This window comes from Lepisosteus platostomus, chromosome 3 (assembly GCF_059453375.1).
Source record: "Lepisosteus platostomus isolate fLepPlt1 chromosome 3, fLepPlt1.hap1, whole genome shotgun sequence".
NCBI classification, from domain to species: Eukaryota; Metazoa; Chordata; class Actinopteri; order Semionotiformes; family Lepisosteidae; genus Lepisosteus; species Lepisosteus platostomus.
In genome coordinates this window covers 11,445,635-11,465,254 of record NC_142613.1, presented here as the reverse complement: position 1 = coordinate 11,465,254, position 19,620 = coordinate 11,445,635, and the positions used below count along the sequence as shown (strand labels likewise).

Below are 19,620 nucleotides of genomic sequence, written 5' to 3'. Positions count from 1 at the left end.
AAATCCAGTATTAAAAAAAAAATAGATTTTGTAGAAATGGTGTTTATTAGAAGTTCGGGAGGAGGTAAAATCCTAATGTTGCCTTCTGCACTCTGATGTATAAATGCTCCCTCACTGCACAAAACCCTACATGCATCTTTTCTATCTCCTCAACTTTACCATTGCAGCATTTTCTCCCTAGATCACGTTCTACAGTCTGTTAATGTGATAACAAACACAGTCTCAAAGTTAACAGCTCTGATGGCTTCCACTGCCTTTTGCAAGAGATTATTAAATCATGAGTGGATTCATGTATTTTTAGGATTAGTACGTAAATGGTTTTGAAGCATGCAGTGGCTGTTTTGACAATTTTAGAAGTCACTTTAGCATCCACAATGTAAAAATGACTGGAAAGACTGCATCAGGTTATTTGCGTCTTAAACCCCTGTGCTTTGAAAGGTAAGAAACAATTGCCTGAATGAAAAGCTAAAGAGCTTGTATCAGCGCACAGACATTCAGGAATTGGTTTAACAACTGTTTCGTGCACAAAGTGGAACACTACTTTAGTTAAAAGAATTTGGTCTTCATACTGTAGTTCTGTTAATCCTAATTTATTTAAATGTATATAAATATATAAAGTTATATATTTTTCTTTCCAGATTTTTGATGGGCAAAAAAAAATTGTTTAATACTAACAAGTATGTTACATGTTTTACACATACAAAAATATTTAAAACCTTATTTCTTTGTTAACAAAATACTATGGCATAGAAGAAAGTACTAAAACATTTTTCTTGCTTAAATTAAGGAACCAAACCCTATTTTTTCCATAAGGTCTTATATTTGCATACTGTGGATCCACCCTTAGAGGGGCTGTCAAGAAAGGAACCCCCAATGACTAAAAGTTCCTGTTGTTCAATATATACTCTTGCTCTGCATTATTGCTGTTGAAACAGTCAGGTATTCATTAGAGGAAATTGTCAATCCAATTACGTGTGACACATATTTTCATAAGACACTGCAATTGTAAAAAGCCTCAGACCTGGAATAGTGTTTTTTCCAGAAAGATAATTAAAACAATAACAATAACTGTTTTTTTTTCCTTTTTGTGTCAAAGCCAAATTTACACAAATGATTTCAGCTAAAGTTATAACTTTAAAAGGCAAAAATGTCTCTCAAGAAAACTAGACAAGTAATACTTTTTAGTCACCCTTTTTCCAAAGAACACATCTGACCAACACTTTAAAAATGCCTACATCTGAACATTGAAACCTGATGTTGTTTACTAGACATTACTCTTCCCAACTCTTTAAAGGTTTTATAAAGTACACAGGTACTTTATAGCTTACAATGAAGATCTTAAACTGTACATGAGTGATGTAACATAAATTGGAGATGGGGTTCATAGCTGCAAGCCGAGTTGTGAAAAATATACAGCTGACTATTCCAAAATTCTGTTGGTAAAAATAATTAGTGATTCTGTGATTTATGTAGTGATATCTGTGATTTTAACCTAGTGATTTATAGAAGAAAAGTGAGTCATAACATTATTGTGGAGTTTGGTATGTCATTCATAAAAAAAACATATAAAAGGGTGCTTTTGAAGATGACATCAGAGAAAATCAAGAATTGATTAAACTTCTTCATTAGGCTACTTTCAAAATATTTTGTTATCCGTCTGAACAACTGTTATTATTACTGTAAAATTAACTTACACTGCAAAGCCAATATCTTGTGAGGCAGGGCAAAGACCACTAAAAACTGTAGTTGCCAGGAATGTAAACATTTGAGCTAAAGATATACCACTGTTGTAATTTCAAATCCTGTCAATTTCAGTTCATTTAATAGATCCTTACTGCACCAGTCAAGGCCAAAACACAAAAACTAAGACTTTGCATTAGTGGGTAAACCATAACATTCCTAAAATATCAGTTTAGACTTCAGAAAAATGTTGCTTACATGAACAAAAAGTTGCATTAATTTAATAGGCACAAATACTCACTTTTGAAAAAATCTACAGGGAGTTTTTATTGATGTTTTTTAGGATTGAAAAAAAACAGTTTAGATGAGAGGAAGAACTCTTCTGAATGGTCAAAATCTTCATGGTATTGTCAGTGGCTAAATCTTCAGTCAGTTTTCTCTGGAACAAAAAAAATATAATTGTATTTGTGAGGGCTTTTGAAGAAACACACAGATGTAGCAGTACTACTGCTTTCACAGTTTGGGAAGTTATTACTCAAAATGTGCATGAACAACAACACAAACTAAAATACTGAGACGTTTCGTAAATGGCAAGTAGGTTCAGAATGAAAAACAGACGGTGCTCATTTTCACAAGACGTTGGTTCTAAAGCTAATTCCTTAGGAATTCCTCAAAACCTTCTTTGGTCAGGAGCTTGAATGTGTAAGCTACAGCTTGATCTTATTTTACCTCCTTGTGTTCTTCTCTTTTCCAGGTGGTTCTTTTAGCGCAGAGACAGAAAACACCTTCCCAGGACTCATTAATAACCAGATATCCCACAGGTAAAGGGGACAAAAGAGCAGGAACCGGACATTAGATACACCCAGCAATCCAAGACATGTGCCAGTCAACCCAACCACTAGGAGATGGTAAACTTATTTCTGTCCACTCCCTGGTGCTGCCCAGTTCCTTTTTCTTACTTGTCTGAAAGTCCAAGGTGCTCATTCGATGTGTGCCAAACAGTATTAAAGAACCTAATCACATTTCCAATTGTTTTAGAATCACATCATGGTTTCTAAAACTTTTTGCTTTGCAATTTAATATAATTATTTACTAATGGTTCTCTTAATTCTTGAGTGTTTATCTGATAAATGTCCTACAATGAGTTAAGTACCACCACATGTAAAAGTAGTTATTGAACTCTCTTCTTGCCTTTAAAATTGTGCACTATTGACTTTTTCTTTAAGTTACATTAAAAAGCAAAGACTATAAAATTAATGGGCATTTTACAATTTTTAATTTACATGCTCAATTGATTTGAAATCAGTATAATCAACCTGGACTCATTTTGGGTTAATTTTAATTCATAAGGTTAAAGTTAATAGTGCCTACAAATAAGACAGAATTTAATGTTAACTGTTGTTTTTACAAATTTTCCTTATTCCCCAAAGTTCCAAATGTTGCAAAAGATCAGGTAGCAAAGATCTTACGTTAATTAAATTATAAACTACATATGGTTTTAGGATGTAAGATTTTAACTATAATCTAGCCTTCTGCTTTGAGCTTTTCTCCTACTCTAATTCTTAGAAATAAACTCTAATTTCATGTATTAAGGTACTTTGGTTACATTAATGCACATGTAGAAGTAGCATTATTTGATAAGTAAAAGTTTCTACTAACTCTAAAAAGCATTATGCAGATTACAACAAAAAATAAGGCCACTGCAGATTATATTTCAGTACAGTCATTGCAAGACTATGAAGCTCAATAGTTCTATCAATTTATTTAGATTTTCAATGGACAAAAAAATTAATAAAAAGGTATCTGCAAAATTCTGTTTTGGTTTTTGTTGGCACTACATTTTCAGAAGCAGCGCCTAATTATTTATTGATTTTAAGAAGCATGTTTGTGCATTTTTTTTAATGCCACTAATGCTACTTGTTCCTGCTACAAGTACTACAAAGGACTCCATTGTAGCAACGTACCAATGGACTGGTTACACAAGTTTGAAACTGCCACTGCTGTATGAGCTAAAGTGAATGCTTGTTGTACAACACAATCAATTTGCCATTGAAAACAAAAGCAATACTTCCTCAGCTTAAGCAGCCCAAGATTTAAAAAGATGTGCTCTGAAAAATAGCATTCTCCAGTCCTACGCCCCCTTACTAATGCAGTACCTTCTACCTTTCCTATATTTGGATGTTTCTGCTGCAAAAAATATTTTAAATATTTCAGGAGTGACAGGTCAACATGTGCTTATGCAATGCATTTTTTCTTAAGAACCACATCTTATAATGGCTTTTCTTTTCCTACTTTCAATAAACTCATCTGTTAAAGCAAGCATCTTAAGTAACTTATTTTTGTAAGTCAGGGATTTCAATCTATTGATTTATATTAATGTATCATTTTCAAAGCCTCTGCCAGTGTGAGTGTTTCTTTGTTCATTATTTTGTGAAATTTGTTTTTGTTATGGTGCTAATAAACTGTGTTCCTCTGTTTTTTGAGGGTACACATTGCCAGCTGAATGGTTATGTATGCATATACTTGAAAGAAAAAAAATCCATATTGTGCTTCTTTTTTTGGTTTCCATAATAAAGGTATGATTTATTAAGCATACTGTTTTGGTTTTTAATGTATTAACCACTAATCTTCACCTTCTAGCTGGTTTTTATTTCAAAATACACTTACATTTGAAGGATTTAATGAAGCATAGTGCCAATGAAAAAGTTAGTTTACAGTTTTAAAATGCAACCTATAAAATGTACTGTTCTCAAATTGTCTCAATTTAGAAACGGCATAAGTTCAGAAACATGCACCATGCATTAATGCATGATCTTCTTGACTGGGTCCTTCTTTCAGTAAAACTGAGGGGCAAGCGACAAAGTAGGATCTAACATTTACAGTTCCTTACCAAAGTACTCAGACCCGTGGACGGTTTTCACATTTTGTTGCATTTGCACAAAGGTCAAAACAAGCACAATTCGAAAGAGCTTCAGCAAAATTCCCAAGAAGAATGGATAAAAATTGCACCAAGCTGGTGTGTAAAGTCGGTACTTATCCAAAAACACTATTTACTGTAACTTACATTATCCTTAGAAGTCTTCAGTTTGAGTATATTGGATTTGAATAAAAGTATTGTATGCATCATTTTGTCATTTCACAAAATAGGACTCCATAGGAAGGATCTGAATACTTTTGCAAAGGTACCAACCAACAGTAAGAAAGAAATAAGCCAACAGTAGTTAAATAGTGCTGTATGATTTCCTATTTAAGTCCTATTTAATTTCTAAATTTCAATGTTGTATTGACTAGTCATAAATTAATAAGCTCCAAGTATTTAAAGATGCGTTTAAGTGTGAGGGAGTTGTGTAACATGAAGGTATAATCAGATATAGCCGAAAAAGATTAGATCTAAAAATGTTTCAACACTTTCCATCTTCTACTGTACATGTTGTTAAACTCACAATTCCAGCATCTTGATCTAGTGTGATAACTTCAGCAAACTTCAGCGGTGCTAGCTGCGGACACTTCGTTTCTGTAAGCCCAGTGCTCTGGTCACCATCCTTCTGGCTGCTTCAGTATCTGTGCGTGGTCTTTCCTTCACTGGCTGAATAAACTCTACACAAACACAACAAAGAATAGCATTCAGCCTCTCTGCTGTACAGTCTGTACTTGTTCATCAAGCTTTGTCAACTTGTCAGAACTTGTTTACATTTGACTTAGTCAGGTTATGATCTATACTCAACATATAAAAAAAAATGTAAATCTCTTGTATAACCTATTTTCTTAACAGCACGGAATTGTACTAAGCTTGTCATGAAAATTCAGGAGAAATGATAGCAACCAAGTCCCCCTTTATCTGTGCTGATCTTACTTGTAATCCTCTCTTAGTACTTAGCCAAGCAGGCTATGCCAAAACTCTTCATGTTCATCTTTTTTTTTCTTTTTCTGATTGGGTATCATTATTCCTCACAAAGGGATACAAAATAGGGTCTACACGATCTCCATATTTCCATATGTATTCTACTTGTTTAGGGATAGACTTTTTGTATTTAAAGCACTAAAGGTATTAGCCGACAATGATACAGCAAGCTACAGTATGCATCAGCTCTTCCTTACTGCTATAAAGGCAAGGTTACATTGCAGTCACACATTTAGAGAATTAAATACATGATGTACAGAATATTTGGGCTTATTAAAGAAGATACAAAGTTAAAAAGCACTTTTCAGCTCAAAGATAGCATAAAGGGCTTATATTGTTAGAATTTTCAGACGTGCAGCATTCCATATATCTACATTAGCAAGATTTCAGATTTTAAGGTTTCTATTTAACTAGATTCAAAGTAGTAGTAAAAGTAGGCAGACAATCATGTATAGTTAAAGCATTCACCATGCACAGGTAGGTTTATGTAGTTCAGGTGGGTAGCTGCATCAGCAAGAGTAGGCTGCAAAGAAACAAGTTGTGGAGCCTTCACGGGTGTAAGAAATATAGGGCACTCAGCAAAGATAATATAGCATGGGAGCACAAAAGCCAGGAAAGAGGAGGAGGCAGGAGCGGGGGCGAGGCAGAGTGGCCAATCAAGTGTTGTTAGGTCGAGAGAGGTGAGGAGACGTGTGAATCAAAACCTACAAATGAATAGAGAGAATTAAAAGAAAACAAGTCTGTCATTGAGAGAAGGGAGAAGGTGTGAATCGAGTTTCAGGATAATTTTAGTTTCTGATGTCTTTCTGCTATAGGAGTTAAGAAACCCTACTTTGAGAACGCAGACAGAGAGATCAGTGTGATCATGGCAGTCAGAGGTGAAATGAGCAACTAAGGGCTTGGAGAAATCTTTAACCTTCACAGCCCTAACATGTTCTCTGAAGCGGTTTCTGAGTCTCCTTCCTGTTTCCCCAATGTAGATGGCTGGAACTTTGCTACAAGAGATACAGTAAATAAGGTTGCTGGAGGTACAAGATGTCATCTGAGTGATCCGGAATTGTCCTGAGGGGCCTTGAATGAGTGTGGTGTTAGATAAGTACTTGCAGGTGATACAGCAAGCTCTGTTGCAGGGGAAAGTGACTGGTGTGAATGATTGCTGAGGGCGGTCAAGGGAGCTGTGAACAAGAAGGTTATGCAGATTAGGTGGTCGGCGATATGAGATGATAGGGCTGTGAGAAAAGAGGGCCCCAATGGAGGGATCATCCTGTAGAATAGGAAAGTTGTCATTAACGGTCCTGGGGATAGAGAATGTGTTCATTGGTGCTTCCTTACACACTGGGTAAGGAAGCACCAAGGGAATGTGGTTGTTAGGCCGGGAGGTATGGTAGGTTACATAAAAAGACCTACAAATGTTGAATGCTCTCACATCTACTCTTTTTGAATTTTTAATGAAAAAAGCTAAATGTTTATTTCATACCTGCGCCCCTTAAAGCCTTCCCTTTCGACTTCTTGGATGCTTCAGACAAAGCACGTGTCTTCAACAAAGGATGCTGAATGGTGAGAGCCTGCAAGGCTGAACATAAAAGTACAGAGTGACGCATGTCAACTGTTAAAAACTGAAGTACTGTTCCCTTTCTAATGAAGCCCACTTGTTACCCCTCGGGGAAATGACAAATCTAAGCCCTCCAATCAGAACCTGCCACAACATTTAGCACCTTTCATCTGGCTAGCTTTCTTCTCTTACCAGGCAGCGTGGACCGAGTAGCTCACCGCTATTTTTTATCTCATAGCTGGCCTGACAGAGTAACTTCACTCAGCTGAGCTTGACATGCTCTGCCCATTGCAGAAGATCTTTCTGAAGAAGGCCAGCCCACCTCTCAATTGCACTGCAATGATCTACTTATTTATTTCTCATTTCCACAGGGAAAGGTTGGAGTGTTTGAAACTGCAGCCCAGGATGCAGCACACTCCTACCTTCTCAGATTTTTAACTAGGTCCCATACAGACCCAGCTACCAGTCATTATCTTCTAGGAATATTTAGATCTACCGGTTTGCTTTGGCAAACTTCTACATTCTTGGAAGTCCTGAAAGACTTACAGCACCTTTACTCTGGAAGACTTCTCTTTTAACATTTTCATGTATACCTTTTTTTTGCTCCTTCCAAGAATTACTGAGCTTCTCAATAATATAAATCTCAAGGCTCAAGGTACTGTGTACTGACACATGGTCTTAACCACTAAAGCAGTCTCAAGTCACATTGATCTGAGCTAGAGAGTTTAAACAGGGTCTCTTCCTCAACCTCAAGCTTTTTCTTGTCCTTTCAATACCTTTTTTTCTTTCTTTTCCATTTGCGTTTCTCTTCCACATCTCTGGTTTCCTTTTTTCTACTCCTTTATTTCTGTTTTTATATTATTGTTTGGATTTACACAGTTTGTTTAGGTACCAGGTCTGTCATGCCATGATGTTTGTTCACATTTATTCATTATTGTACAGTATATGGTACCACGTAATATTATTTTTTTCCCTAAAAACCAATAAACAAATTAAACATAAACAGGGTCTCAGGCACTGACACGATTGTTCAACAGTGCTTTCTATGAAAGCACTGCCATAGAGGTTGTGCCTTCATATTTGAGTGTCCTTCATATCAATATTGGCTACTGCCACTTCCAACCCAAATAATTTATTTTTCCAGATCACTGCAGTTAGACTCTGCCTCAAACCTGAAGGCTTTGTATGGGTGACTGCAATGCAGTTACAAACTCCTGGTTACAGACTTTCATGACCTTTCTCTCTGTTGCATGGACCTAGAATAGACCTGTAGTGTACTGGAAACCTGGAAGGCTGTTGTTCTTGCAATGAGTTTATGGCTAATTCTTACCATACAGATAGGAAACACAGAGCTACTAGAGTCCAGTAATAAACTCTGAGAATCATGCAGTTTATTAGAGAATCAAGAAAAAAACGTTTTGGAGTGGCCTAGTTAAAGACCAAACCTAAACCCAATAGAGATGCTGTGGCAGGACCTGAAATGAGCAGTTCATGCTCGAAAACCTGCCAATGTTTCTGAATTAAAGCAACCAGTTATTAAGTGTACTTTTGATAATGTGTCAATTACTTTTTCACACAGGAGATATGGGTGTTGGATAACTTTGTTTTTTAAATAAATGAAATAATCATAATAAAAAAGTGTTATTTGTTCACTCAGATTCCCTTTATCTAATATTAGATTTTGTCTAAAGATCTTAAAACATCCAGTGTGACAAATATGCAATAAGAGAGGAAATCCTTATACTTTTAAATACTTTTTCACAGCACTGTACCTAGAGGAGAGGTCAGTAAAGTGGCACTTTAAAGACGGTAAGGAGGTAAGATCCATTTTTTCCATCAATTCCTTCCTCTCAGTTGATATTTTTCATTCCAGTAAATGGTATGTAATATTTTTGTGTAAATTAACATGTAATAGTTTAAGGGTGCCAGATTCTCTGTAAGGCTATAAATGTTTACTATGCAGGGTGCTGGAAAATGTACAGCTTTGATTGATCAAATTATTAGGGAAATAAGTACATGCGTTGGCAAAATACAATCAATTCCTAATTAGACCTGAAGAATTCACAGCCGAAACGTTGTATTTTCTCTCTTCTTTTAAGCATGGAATAAACCTATTACTTGTTCCTTTGTAAATTCCTAATTATATCTGAAAGTCAATCACAGGCATTACATGTGGTTAAGGTGTTTAATTCTATATTGTATGACTAATGCAAATCTCTCTCGAAAGTAAAAAGACAATGAAAGAAAATCAGTAACATTTCAGTACAGGCACTGACCTAACACCTGGTTATCATTCTACTCTGTACTCTTACATTACTATTTCAATCAATTGTTCACCCAGTGGTCTATATAACTACTGTTTCTTTTTTTTTTTACTATTGACTATTATAAATTCCTGGTAACACCTGGTAAAAGCCAATCCAAACACAAAACTATGAAGTCAGATCACACTTCATTAATCCTTAATCAGTGGATAATTGCCTCTGTGTGTATGTTTTTATAAAGTGTGATTTTTATCCCCTGTACTGAAGTGTCACCAAAAAATCTCTTCTACCTAAATTATAGAATATTACCTGCTGAGTGGCTTGAAAAAACACCAAGTGCATGAGTGTTATCAACCCATTTGATCTTCAGGCCTCCCTTGCTGTAAAGAGATAACAAATGATGCAGTTCATTTTCAAACATGCAACAGATAAAAGAAATAAGGCAAAAAAGTGGAAAACTACAATTAGAAATATTTCTAAAGTTGTTTTTAAATAACATCACAAAGGTTACATTTTCCCCAATTACTTCTAATGACTTCTAATTTAGCAATCAAAGTTTTTGCAGAGCAAAACATGCACTAAAATGTTAAAATTAATATTACATTACAACTTATAGATTTAGGCAACACAATCCTAGTTGTGGAAAATGTTGTGTTCACTTCTTAAAAATAGCTTTGCACTTTGCATTGGAGTAGAAAACCTTGAAAACGATCTGAAGTTATTTTTCTTTAATAGCTATCTCTTTGTAACTGAAATAGCAAAATAGATGTAAAGATCACCTGAATTCTGCAAATGCGTCTAGCAGGTCCTCAGTGGTAAGTACTGCTGGAAAGTCGTATATTTCTATAACATGACCAAATTCTTCTGGGTCAATCCACACATTTGCGTAACAAGAGTATTCATTCTGGGCTCTCTCAATGGTTATGTCTGGTTCTTTCAGGTTTGCAGTGATCTGAGAGCAGGCATGAAATATGGTTACCCACATGGATCCAAATGGGATAGATGGGCCAAATGGCATCCTCTCATTTGTGTTATTATTACATGACTTACCAACAGGTGGGTTCCTAAATCTGCACTCTACTCCAAGTGGTGGTTTTAGTCTTTCATTTCTCACTCTCAACATAATGCTACACACCTTGGAATCAACGTGACACTCATAAAGGAATTTTACAAAACAACATCAAATTAGGCATTTAATGCCATGCTTAACAATGATTTACTGTTATATCAGTCAAAATTGGAGACGAAATTTAAAATAAAAATGATTTTGGAATGAATTTAAATAAACAGACCACAGTAAAATGTCAGCCTTCAAATATTAGCATAAAACAAATAAAGAGGCAGTGTTACAGTATTAGAGTCTGGTAGCTTCCAATACTGTGCATCTGGTCTTCATGCATTGATGTATTTGAAAATGTTGACTGATGTACCTCTATCTCAACATTGTAAGCACCTTTTTTAACACTCTGAAAATCAGACCAAGAAACATCTGCACTACTGTACCTCATTTATAACAACTCTGAAGTCTTCTGTGGTTTCCACTTGTGGCTTACAAGTAGGGTGAGATGTGTTGCTTCTGTCTTCTTGCTGGTCATCTATAGACAATGCAACAAAATAGGAAACAGTCTGATCCCAAGCAGGAACCCAGTTTTTCTGATTCAGTCTGGCATAGGGAAGAAGTGCCTCCAGCTCACTGGGTGATTTGTCAATGCCGGGGGATGCCGTATCATGACTGGTCTTCGCTATGTTCTCGGTTTGGGCATTTCTGTTGCAGTCTGCTGTGCATTTCAACCCATGATCCGGGAGCCCCTCTGTTTCAGCAAAGGAGTCCTCAGAAGTGCTCAAACTGGCACCAGAAGAGTCCAGCTTATTCTTGCTCACAGCTTTGGCACCGTCACTCTGGATCCCCTGGGCTGTTTTATCACGCATGGCCTTGCAAATGTAGACAGCCTTGTCTGGCCGTTTCTTGCGCCTGGTCTGTCTTCCCTCAAGAAGCTGATTATTTTTCACAGGATCCGCAGATTTAGTTGCTACTGGGGATCTGTCATATAAACTGGAGTCTGTGTCGGCAGAATCATCCAGTACTACCCTAGAAAAAAAAAGGGTCAAATTTTAAGCAGAGCATTCACAACAATATTCTGAAATGAGCCAGGTCCCCTGCAAACAAGGCTGATAGTTAAGTAATTAAAAAACAAGCAGGCTTCACTGAAGATCTTCTAATATTTAACAGTTTTATAATTTTTTCAGTTTTCTATCCAATGAAACCTTAGCACTGGATGGTCCTGAGTCGTGCTGTTACAATTCCTGACTTTGTGACGAACTGGCACTCATCCAGAAGATTTTTTTTTTTTTTTTAAATGAATAATTGAGATCTTACCTTGTGGTGTGGTCAGATGTAACCTTCAGTCTAGTCAGAGCTGGATTTTTAAAAAAATTGTGCCATGCTACAGTTTACTTTGTGGGAGATGCTCAGACCATATCATGATGAAGAGGCAACATGTTCATAAACCCTCTTGAAACATTACCAGTGTTTGACATATCTGGTGCCATATTTATGCAATCTTCACCAGTCACTCTTTTAAACAGTGATTTATAGTTACCACTAATGGGAGGAAAAGGGTATTTAAACGCCTTAATTGCGTGGAATGAGAGGAACTCAACTTGTGTCATATTCCCTAAAGACCAAAGGGTTAAACTGAAAAGGAGCTGAACTGTGAATTGTGATTTGTGAATTGCCTTTGCTGTATTTTTAAGATAAATTATTTCCTGTTACTTTTTGTGGCCACTTTTTTTGCAACAATGTGTATATACCCGAGACAATTTTTAAGAGAATTGTTCCTTCTTTTTCTTTTTTACCATTTGAAAATATTTGTACTTCTTTCCCTGCATAATTTTGTGGGAGTTACCGCCTCAGTTTGACAATGGGGTTAATTTTTTCCTATGAAACTATTACCCTCAACTCCTGTTGGGGGACACCACCCTCACATTCGCCCATTCCAGTTTTTCTTCCGCTCGCTGTTTTTTTAAGGTCACTGTCTCTTAATAACACAGGGTACCTGAGGTGAGCGTGACAGACAACAGCTCTGCGGCTCCAGCCCTCCCCCACTGAGAACGTGCTCAGGGAATCAAAGCTCTCTGCCGTTCTGTGAATCAGGTAACGAAGACGGCTGGGAAGAGGTGGAAAAAGAAGTACCCTGGAAAGGAGAGAGATGAGATCACAGATTATTGAAAACCCAGTTCAAGCTCATTAACTCACTTTTTTCAGTTAAAGCTGTTAGTGTCTTGAGCAGTTGTCTACCTTGTAAAGCTGTTCAATTAAATTCTACACCAACACAAAAATTATCTTAAGAAAAAATAACTAATGAGTTACAAAGCTGTACAGATATTTTAACGACAGAACAGCCAGAATAAGTCTAGTCTTTGTGTGTATCTGAGAATATAGCTCTATGTGTGCATATATAACTTGTACCTATTTTTTTATGTACATGACCAAAATGTAACTGATTTAAAAGAAACAGAGCACACAGATTTTGTATTTCCACAGATTTCATTGCCAAACCCAGTAACTGTCTTGAGATGCAACATAGACCTAACCCTTACGTTTTCTCGTCACTCTTCTGTAGAAATGCTTCCAGTTCCTCCATAATTTTGTGAGCAAATTCATTTTCTTGCTTCGGAAGGTAGACGCCATTAAACCAAGGTAACTCCAGGCTGCCTAGAAGATTGGCTATCCCAACTGCACTGGTGAAGATTCGTCAGCCCCTTACATGTTACAGAAAAGAGCAAATGTCCATTTAGACTCATAGAGTGATCCAAATTAATTTGCAAAACAATACTGAGGAAATGGGAACAACAACCAAAAACTCTTTCTTCAAGTTTCAGTGACAGTCCACAACGATTCAGGCTTCAAACACAGTACCCTAATGAAAAATATATTTGATTACTGTGTGAAAACTCCAGTTTCAAGTTACAAATGGCAAAAAATTTAAAGTCGTACACGCACCCAAAAACATTCAAATTGCTTTTATTTAGCATCACTCTGAAATTGAGATGGCTATACTAATTTAATTCCTAAGGAACAGATAAAGGTTCCTAGCCAGCAGCTTTATCACCATGCATCTCAAAAGTAACCATCCACTGATGCTAAGCATGTGTGAGCCTGGCCAGTACCTGGATGGGAGGCCTCCTGGGAAAGCTAAGAATGCAGCCTGAAGAAGTGTTTGTGGGGCCCGCAGGGGGTGCTCACCCTGTGGTCTGTGTGGGTCCTAATGCCCCATTATAGTGATGGGGACACTACAGGGTATATTGTAAAATTTAATGTCCTTTGGATGAGATGTTAAACTGAGGTCCTCGCTTAAACCCCCAAGACATTTCTCAAAATGAGCAGGGGTGTTAACCCCAGTGTCCTGGCCAAACTTCCCCCTGGCCTTAACTAATTATGGCACCCTAATAATCCCCATCTATGAACTGTCTTCCTCACTCTGTTCTCCTCCCCACTGATATTTGATGTGAGCTGAGCGTCACATCATCCAGTGGGTGCTACAGATTGGTGGTGGTGGTGGGGGAGTCCCCGTCCCCACTGCCTGTAAAGTGTTGAGTGGAGTGTCCAGAAAAGCGCTATATAAGTGTCATGATTATTATTTATCCCCTGCTGAAAGGTAAACAAAACAACATTTCGACTGTGGAGCCCTCTTCAGGTGTCAAGAAGAACCTAATTTAATTGTTGTTAAACTATACACAGTAAATTCTATAATTAAACTATTAGTTCCTTATTACCAAGTGGGCGTTCGGTACCTGATATTACTTCATTACTGTATTATCAAGCAGTTTTGCGGGAGTCTCAACTTAAAGAAATATACCTTTTATTTCCCTTATTAGTCGCCCTTAATAGTACTGACATAATATCGTAATACATATACCCTAGTCGTGTCATTACCATTATTTAACGCAGTAATCGATAAATCAGTAATCGATACGAACGAAAACGAAACTAAAGTACAGACAGAACAAATTTACTGTAGCTATGGGTTTATTAAACATATTGTCAAACATGCCTGAGAGTGTTTGTTTTACTATTATAAATGAACCGAGTAAGCATGGATTTACATTTTAAAAGTACTCAACATTCTAAATGTAGTGAGCATAACGCAAGAACCGCTGAAAAGCTTTATTTAGCGTTATTATTTAGCATAAAGTACTGCCTAACCACACGCCACAAAATGCTGCAACAACAGTATTTTCAGTACGTTCAAGACGCTTCCAAGTGGCCAAGCCTTCGTCGATTAATCATTTCAGGTCAACACATACTATTAAATAAAGCATCTTCACAAAAAGCCTCCAGAAATAACCACTTTTGCTTCCCTACCTTACCTGTCGACGTATGACGTAGCTGTTAAAAACAAACCAGCACCACAGAATAGGGACATGCTAGTGGTGTGCATATCTATTCTAATATTCAATCTCTCTCGGCGCCGGTAGTCCCCCTGCTGTACAGGCGGAGTCAAAACAATTAAGAGAATGGAGACCTACCCGTTGTACTGTATGATCATTTTAAGATGTGTCGTCCGTCTAGAACAAACATTAAAAATACTGCAGCTAATGAAGTAGTTTAACCAAATAAAATATGCATTATTTTTATTATTATTATTATTATTATTATTATTATTATTATTATTATTATTATTAACTCAGATTGTTGCTTATCAAGTAATGGGAATTCGCAGGATTTCGATCATTACAGGCTGAAGATAGAGCCATTTTAAATCACTGACTTGTATTGGTATTGGAACGAGTTGAACTTGTAACATCAAGAATTGCATGAAGGTGGCATGAAAGTGAGTGAAAATAAGTACCCTTTCAAGAAATGTCAAGTGATATTTAAGTTCTTGTTTGACGCCAAGATTACTTGAAAAAACACAAATCTTAATATAGCAATAGGTTAGTAATGGTAGAATGACAGTAGATAAACGAATAAAAGAAATAGAAAAACGGTTCACTCCTAAAATTAGAGTCTCCGTAACGGAAGGGTCTTGATTACGCTAATTGAGGACCTTTGTTTTGCAATATAATTTCTAATATTATATAAACATCCATATAAAGTCGCAGAGGATCCCCATTTAGAGCTTAAAATTAAAAGAGTTTCTGCTAAAGGCATGGCAGAGTATCACGCCTGATGATCAAAGTTCAATGCCAGTTATCGGGATCATCAGTTATGTTAGAAATGTAACCCTAGATACAGTATACTAGAATGATACAAAATGCACAAAGTACAAATCGTAAAATGTGATATGTAAGAACAGCTTCTCAGAAGAGGTATTGAAAATTTTAATATTTGCGGGTTAGACAACGGGAAGGAATCAGATTTAAATGTCTGAAGTAACGTAAAAATTACTCCAGATGGCGAACTTCACCTACTGTTAATCTCTTGGAAAACTTGGTAGTCTTCTTTGTCCTGACAATTTATAAGTTGATTATGCCAGCAGCGTATGAAGTAAAAAATGTAATTTACTTATTTATATTTATATGAACAAGTTATAAAATAATATAATTTTAACTTATAATACATATCCTGTCGAAATTATGTATTTTCTTTTGGATATTATTTCAAATTAAAAAGTCAAAATCAGCAGCAGCTGGAAAGGACGTTTAACATAAATGAACATTAGATTTTATTACTAACATTTACTACATACTATTTATTTAATTAAATACACATTTTTCTTAACTAAGATGAACTGCACAAAACCGCTAAACATTATAATCCATTTACTGTAGGTATGGTATTGATAGTTTCCATATGCTCTTATTGCATATGTACTGTATGTATAATTCATAGTGAAAATGAGTATCAAAATGATCTTGTTTAGCAAAGAGGTGTTTAATACTTACACTTACTTCATAAGTACTGTAATAAATCTAAGGCATCAGAAATTAAATTTGATAATATGTCAAATCTAATATTGTTTTTCAAGCTGTAATGATGGTACCTTTTTTGAATTTACTGACATTTTAAATGCTTTAGAAAATTGGCATCTAGTTTCAGATACAGCGTCTCCACGCTTATCTATGATACTTATGATAATGAGAACAGGACATTAATTTGAAGACAATCTGTGCTTTCTTATGTCAGACATGTACTGTATATGTTTTCTGGCTATTTAATTAGGTGTTAATTAGTCTATTTAATTACTATGTTGAAAAGCAACCCTCTCAAATATCATGCATTTGTATTTCCAAGTCACAATTCAAAAGAAACTGCAAATATCCTAGGGGGTTGGTAGAGTCATCTGCTTTGAATTTCTAAAGAGTGTGAAAAGAATATGAAAAAGAAGAGTGGTGAGTGTCCTACATGTCAAAAGTGTGTTGTGATCTGGCTGATGCTGAGTGCGGAAGGTAAAGAGATGAATTGCATTTCTGCCTGATTTGACATCCACCTGTGGTCAGAGCAAAAGAATGGGGCAAATGAATTGCTTAAGCATGGGAGGCGAGATTGTGGTTCGGCGGGATCCTCATGCATAGTGCTCAGAGCCAGTGGGTTCCAGGTTTGTGTTTCAGAGGGAATGAGAAAGCTGAAAGAGGAGAGCTGAGGGACTGGGAAGCAGGAAGAAAAGGCAGACAATGTGGTCAAGTCTTTTCATCTGAGGGCACTCTGGTCTCTCCTGGCATCCTCTACACCTGAGCTTTCAGTGCCTTAATTGGTTCGTTTAATCCATTGGACAGACTAACACTTATACAAGCTGTACCTGGAATTACATGCAGCTTAAAGACCTTGAAAAATAAAATGATCTAACTGACCACATAATGGGATCCTCAGCTGGAAAGCCATTTGGTCCTCAAAGTTTGGAGTTTGATACCCTTGCTCTGTATACTTTCAAAATATCTTGACATCTGGGCAGCTGAGTTATATTCCTATTATAATCCAGTTTCATTAAGGATTTTTTTCATAGCTTACTGCTCTTCACTTTGAAAAATGTGCTTAGATACACTTTTGAATTAAAATGACTTGTGGTAAATTTCCTCCATTTAAACAAATGAATCAAAAATCCATCAGCCATAAATCAAGTGCTACAATGTTACCACTGGTTTGAAGTGCAGACCAAAGAGTCAAGATGAAGGTATATACAGTATGTGATGAGGATATTTACAGGTATGTTCACTGCTTTCAGAAAAAGTGTTTACAGTCTGGATCTGTCAGTATTTTCTAATAAAACATTCAGAGTGCAGTTCATGAGTGCTAGGGTCTTTACCACACTGTTGAGTTAGAGCATTCTTAAAATGGCGAACGGAGCTTTCCTCTGAGTAAACTTGATAATGGAGAGAAAAAGCTGACAAAATCCTTTCTCCCCCAAAATGATTACATTTTTTTAACATTAAAGCAGTGATTTGCAAAGTATTCTCACTGTAGTCACGGCAGACGCCAAACAAGTTCAATAACCCGCTGTTAGGCAAACATGTGATACCCTAGTTGCAAGGTACTGTAAATTTGTAAAATCCTATGATTCAACTCTTCAATGTGCAATCGCAAACTCAAACACAGCTTTGGAAAAGCTTGGGCTTGAATTTAGTTGGATTAACAAAAGGTCTGGTTGATTACAAATGGTTTGACTTATTCTCTTAAATCACATGGTCAAAATGTGTTTTGTTTGCTTTTTCAAAAGCAAAATATTTCTTCACTATAATCCCTTGATAGAAGCAGCCAATAAAAACAACAAAAAGTGCAGTGCAGTTCTGTGAACTGAGATCCCATATCGTATGCAAAGTGCACAGAAAGGCATGTGTTTTCAGAAAGTCTTAACCCTGGCATAGCACTGAAGGAAGTTTTATTGCAAGATGATAGACAGTGTTAATGGAAGCCCATGTTTACACAAAGGGTTGTCAGACATCGAAAAAGCTGATAACTTGACTCTCTTCAAAAACAGGCTGGAAAAGACCCTCGAATCAGTTACCTAATGGCAGACAAAAGAGATTTCTGTTCTCATCTGTAAATCTTTTTATGGTTATTATGCACATCCTACCTGAACTAATCCCCAGAGATACACTGTAATACTGAGCCTCTCCAATTTTCATTCTTTTAAGAGACCCATGTCCTTTCATAGTCTACTGACAGCTCTATGTTATCTGGTGGTTAATTTCACCAGTAACTTAAGATCATCCAGTAAGTGGAAGAAGTGTTAGTGGGGCCAGCAGGGGGCGCTCACCCTGCGGTCCATGTGGGTCCTAATGCCCCAGTATAGTGATGGGGACACTATACTGTAAACAGGCGCCATCCTTCGGATGAGATGTAAAACCGAGGTCCTGACTCTCTGTGGTCATTAAAAATCCCAGGGCGCTTCTCGAAAAGAGTAGGGGTATAACCCCGGTGTCCTGGCCAAATTTCCAATTGGCCCTTACCAATCATGGCCTCCTAATAATCCCCCTCTATGAATTGGCTACATTACTCTGCTCTCCTCCCCACTGATAGCTGATGTGTGGTGAGCGTTCTGGCGCACTATGGCTGCCGTCGCATCATCCAGGTGGATGCTGCACATTGGTGGTGGTGGAGGGGAGTCCCCATTACCTGTAAAGCGCTTTGAGTGGAGTGTCCAGAAAAGCGCTATATAAGTGTAAGCAATTATTATTATTATTATTATTATTATTAAGTAAAACTAATATTGCATTTGAACTTGTGTTCAATATAAGCTGATATCTTAGAGGAAAAAGCATTTTTTTGCAGTTTTGAGAGAACAACAGTGTTCAGTTGTTTAGAGAGACAAGTTCCACAAAATGAATAACAGCAATCTCATCTCTTATTTCTCCAATACCATGCAGTGAGATGCTGTATTAATACAGTACATTTCTAGACTATTACTGTATATATTCAGAACTGTGTGTCTGAACAGGTAGTGAGTAACACAGGGGCACCTCAAGGGACAGTTCTTTCTCCATTCCTCTTCACCCTCTATACTTCGGACTTTAAGTACAACTCAAAGTCATGCCACCTGCAGAAGTTCTCAGATGACTCTGCAATTGTGGGATGTATCAAGGGTGAGCAGGAGGAGGAGTACAGAGGACTGGTCAGCAGCTTTGTGGAGTGGTGTGGGGTGAACCACTTGGAACTGAATGATACAAAGACAAAGGAACTGGTGGTAGATTTCAGGAGGAAAAAGGTCAAACCTACTCCTGTCTACATCCATGGGAGTGGCGTGGAGATGGTGGACTCGTACAAGTACCTGGGAGTGCACATC

General features: G+C 36.9%; 2 protein-coding genes across 5 annotated transcripts in view; one reads left to right on the top strand and one right to left on the bottom strand.

Annotated features, from left to right (window-relative positions):
• Positions 1 to 4,275, top strand: part of loxl2a (lysyl oxidase-like 2a) — a 67,139-nt gene extending 62,864 nt beyond the window's left edge. For both annotated transcript variants that reach the window (XM_088627071.1, XM_088627070.1), the window contains one exon: positions 2,435 to 4,275. In XM_088627071.1, the coding sequence (XP_088483197.1) occupies positions 2,435 to 2,505 (71 nt within the window). In that variant the 3' untranslated portion in view covers positions 2,506 to 4,275. The remainder of the gene's footprint in view (positions 1 to 2,434) is intronic.
• r3hcc1 (R3H domain and coiled-coil containing 1) lies at positions 1,982 to 14,862 on the bottom strand. Of its 3 annotated transcripts, none has more exons than XM_088627107.1 (9): positions 14,768 to 14,862; positions 12,998 to 13,159; positions 12,454 to 12,591; positions 10,901 to 11,486; positions 10,177 to 10,349; positions 9,707 to 9,777; positions 7,059 to 7,154; positions 5,124 to 5,277; positions 1,982 to 2,119 (listed from the first exon to the last, which is right to left on the bottom strand). In XM_088627107.1, the coding sequence occupies exons 2-8, from the start codon at positions 13,039 to 13,041 to the stop codon at positions 5,174 to 5,176; spliced, it is 1,212 nt and encodes a 403-aa protein (XP_088483233.1). In that variant the 5' UTR covers positions 13,042 to 13,159; positions 14,768 to 14,862; the 3' UTR covers positions 1,982 to 2,119; positions 5,124 to 5,173. The 3 variants fall into 3 exon arrangements, with proteins under 3 accessions (XP_088483233.1, XP_088483235.1, XP_088483234.1); XM_088627109.1 differs by having other exon boundaries at positions 14,763 to 14,785; XM_088627108.1 differs by lacking the exon at positions 14,768 to 14,862 and adding an exon at positions 14,644 to 14,760.
• Between the last annotated feature and the right edge of the window lie 4,758 nt (positions 14,863 to 19,620).

Coding starts and splice junctions, on each gene's coding strand:
- r3hcc1 (XM_088627107.1), bottom strand. CDS start 13,041: ATGGAGGAACTGGAAGCATTTCTACAGAAGAGTGACGAGAAAAC. Junction 7,155..9,706: donor TTTTTCAAGCCACTCAGCAG/GTAATATTCTAT, acceptor TTTTATGTTCAG/CCTTGCAGGCTCTCACCATT. Junction 5,278..7,058: donor GAAGGCTTTAAGGGGCGCAG/GTATGAAATAAA, acceptor GTGTTTGTGTAG/AGTTTATTCAGCCAGTGAAG.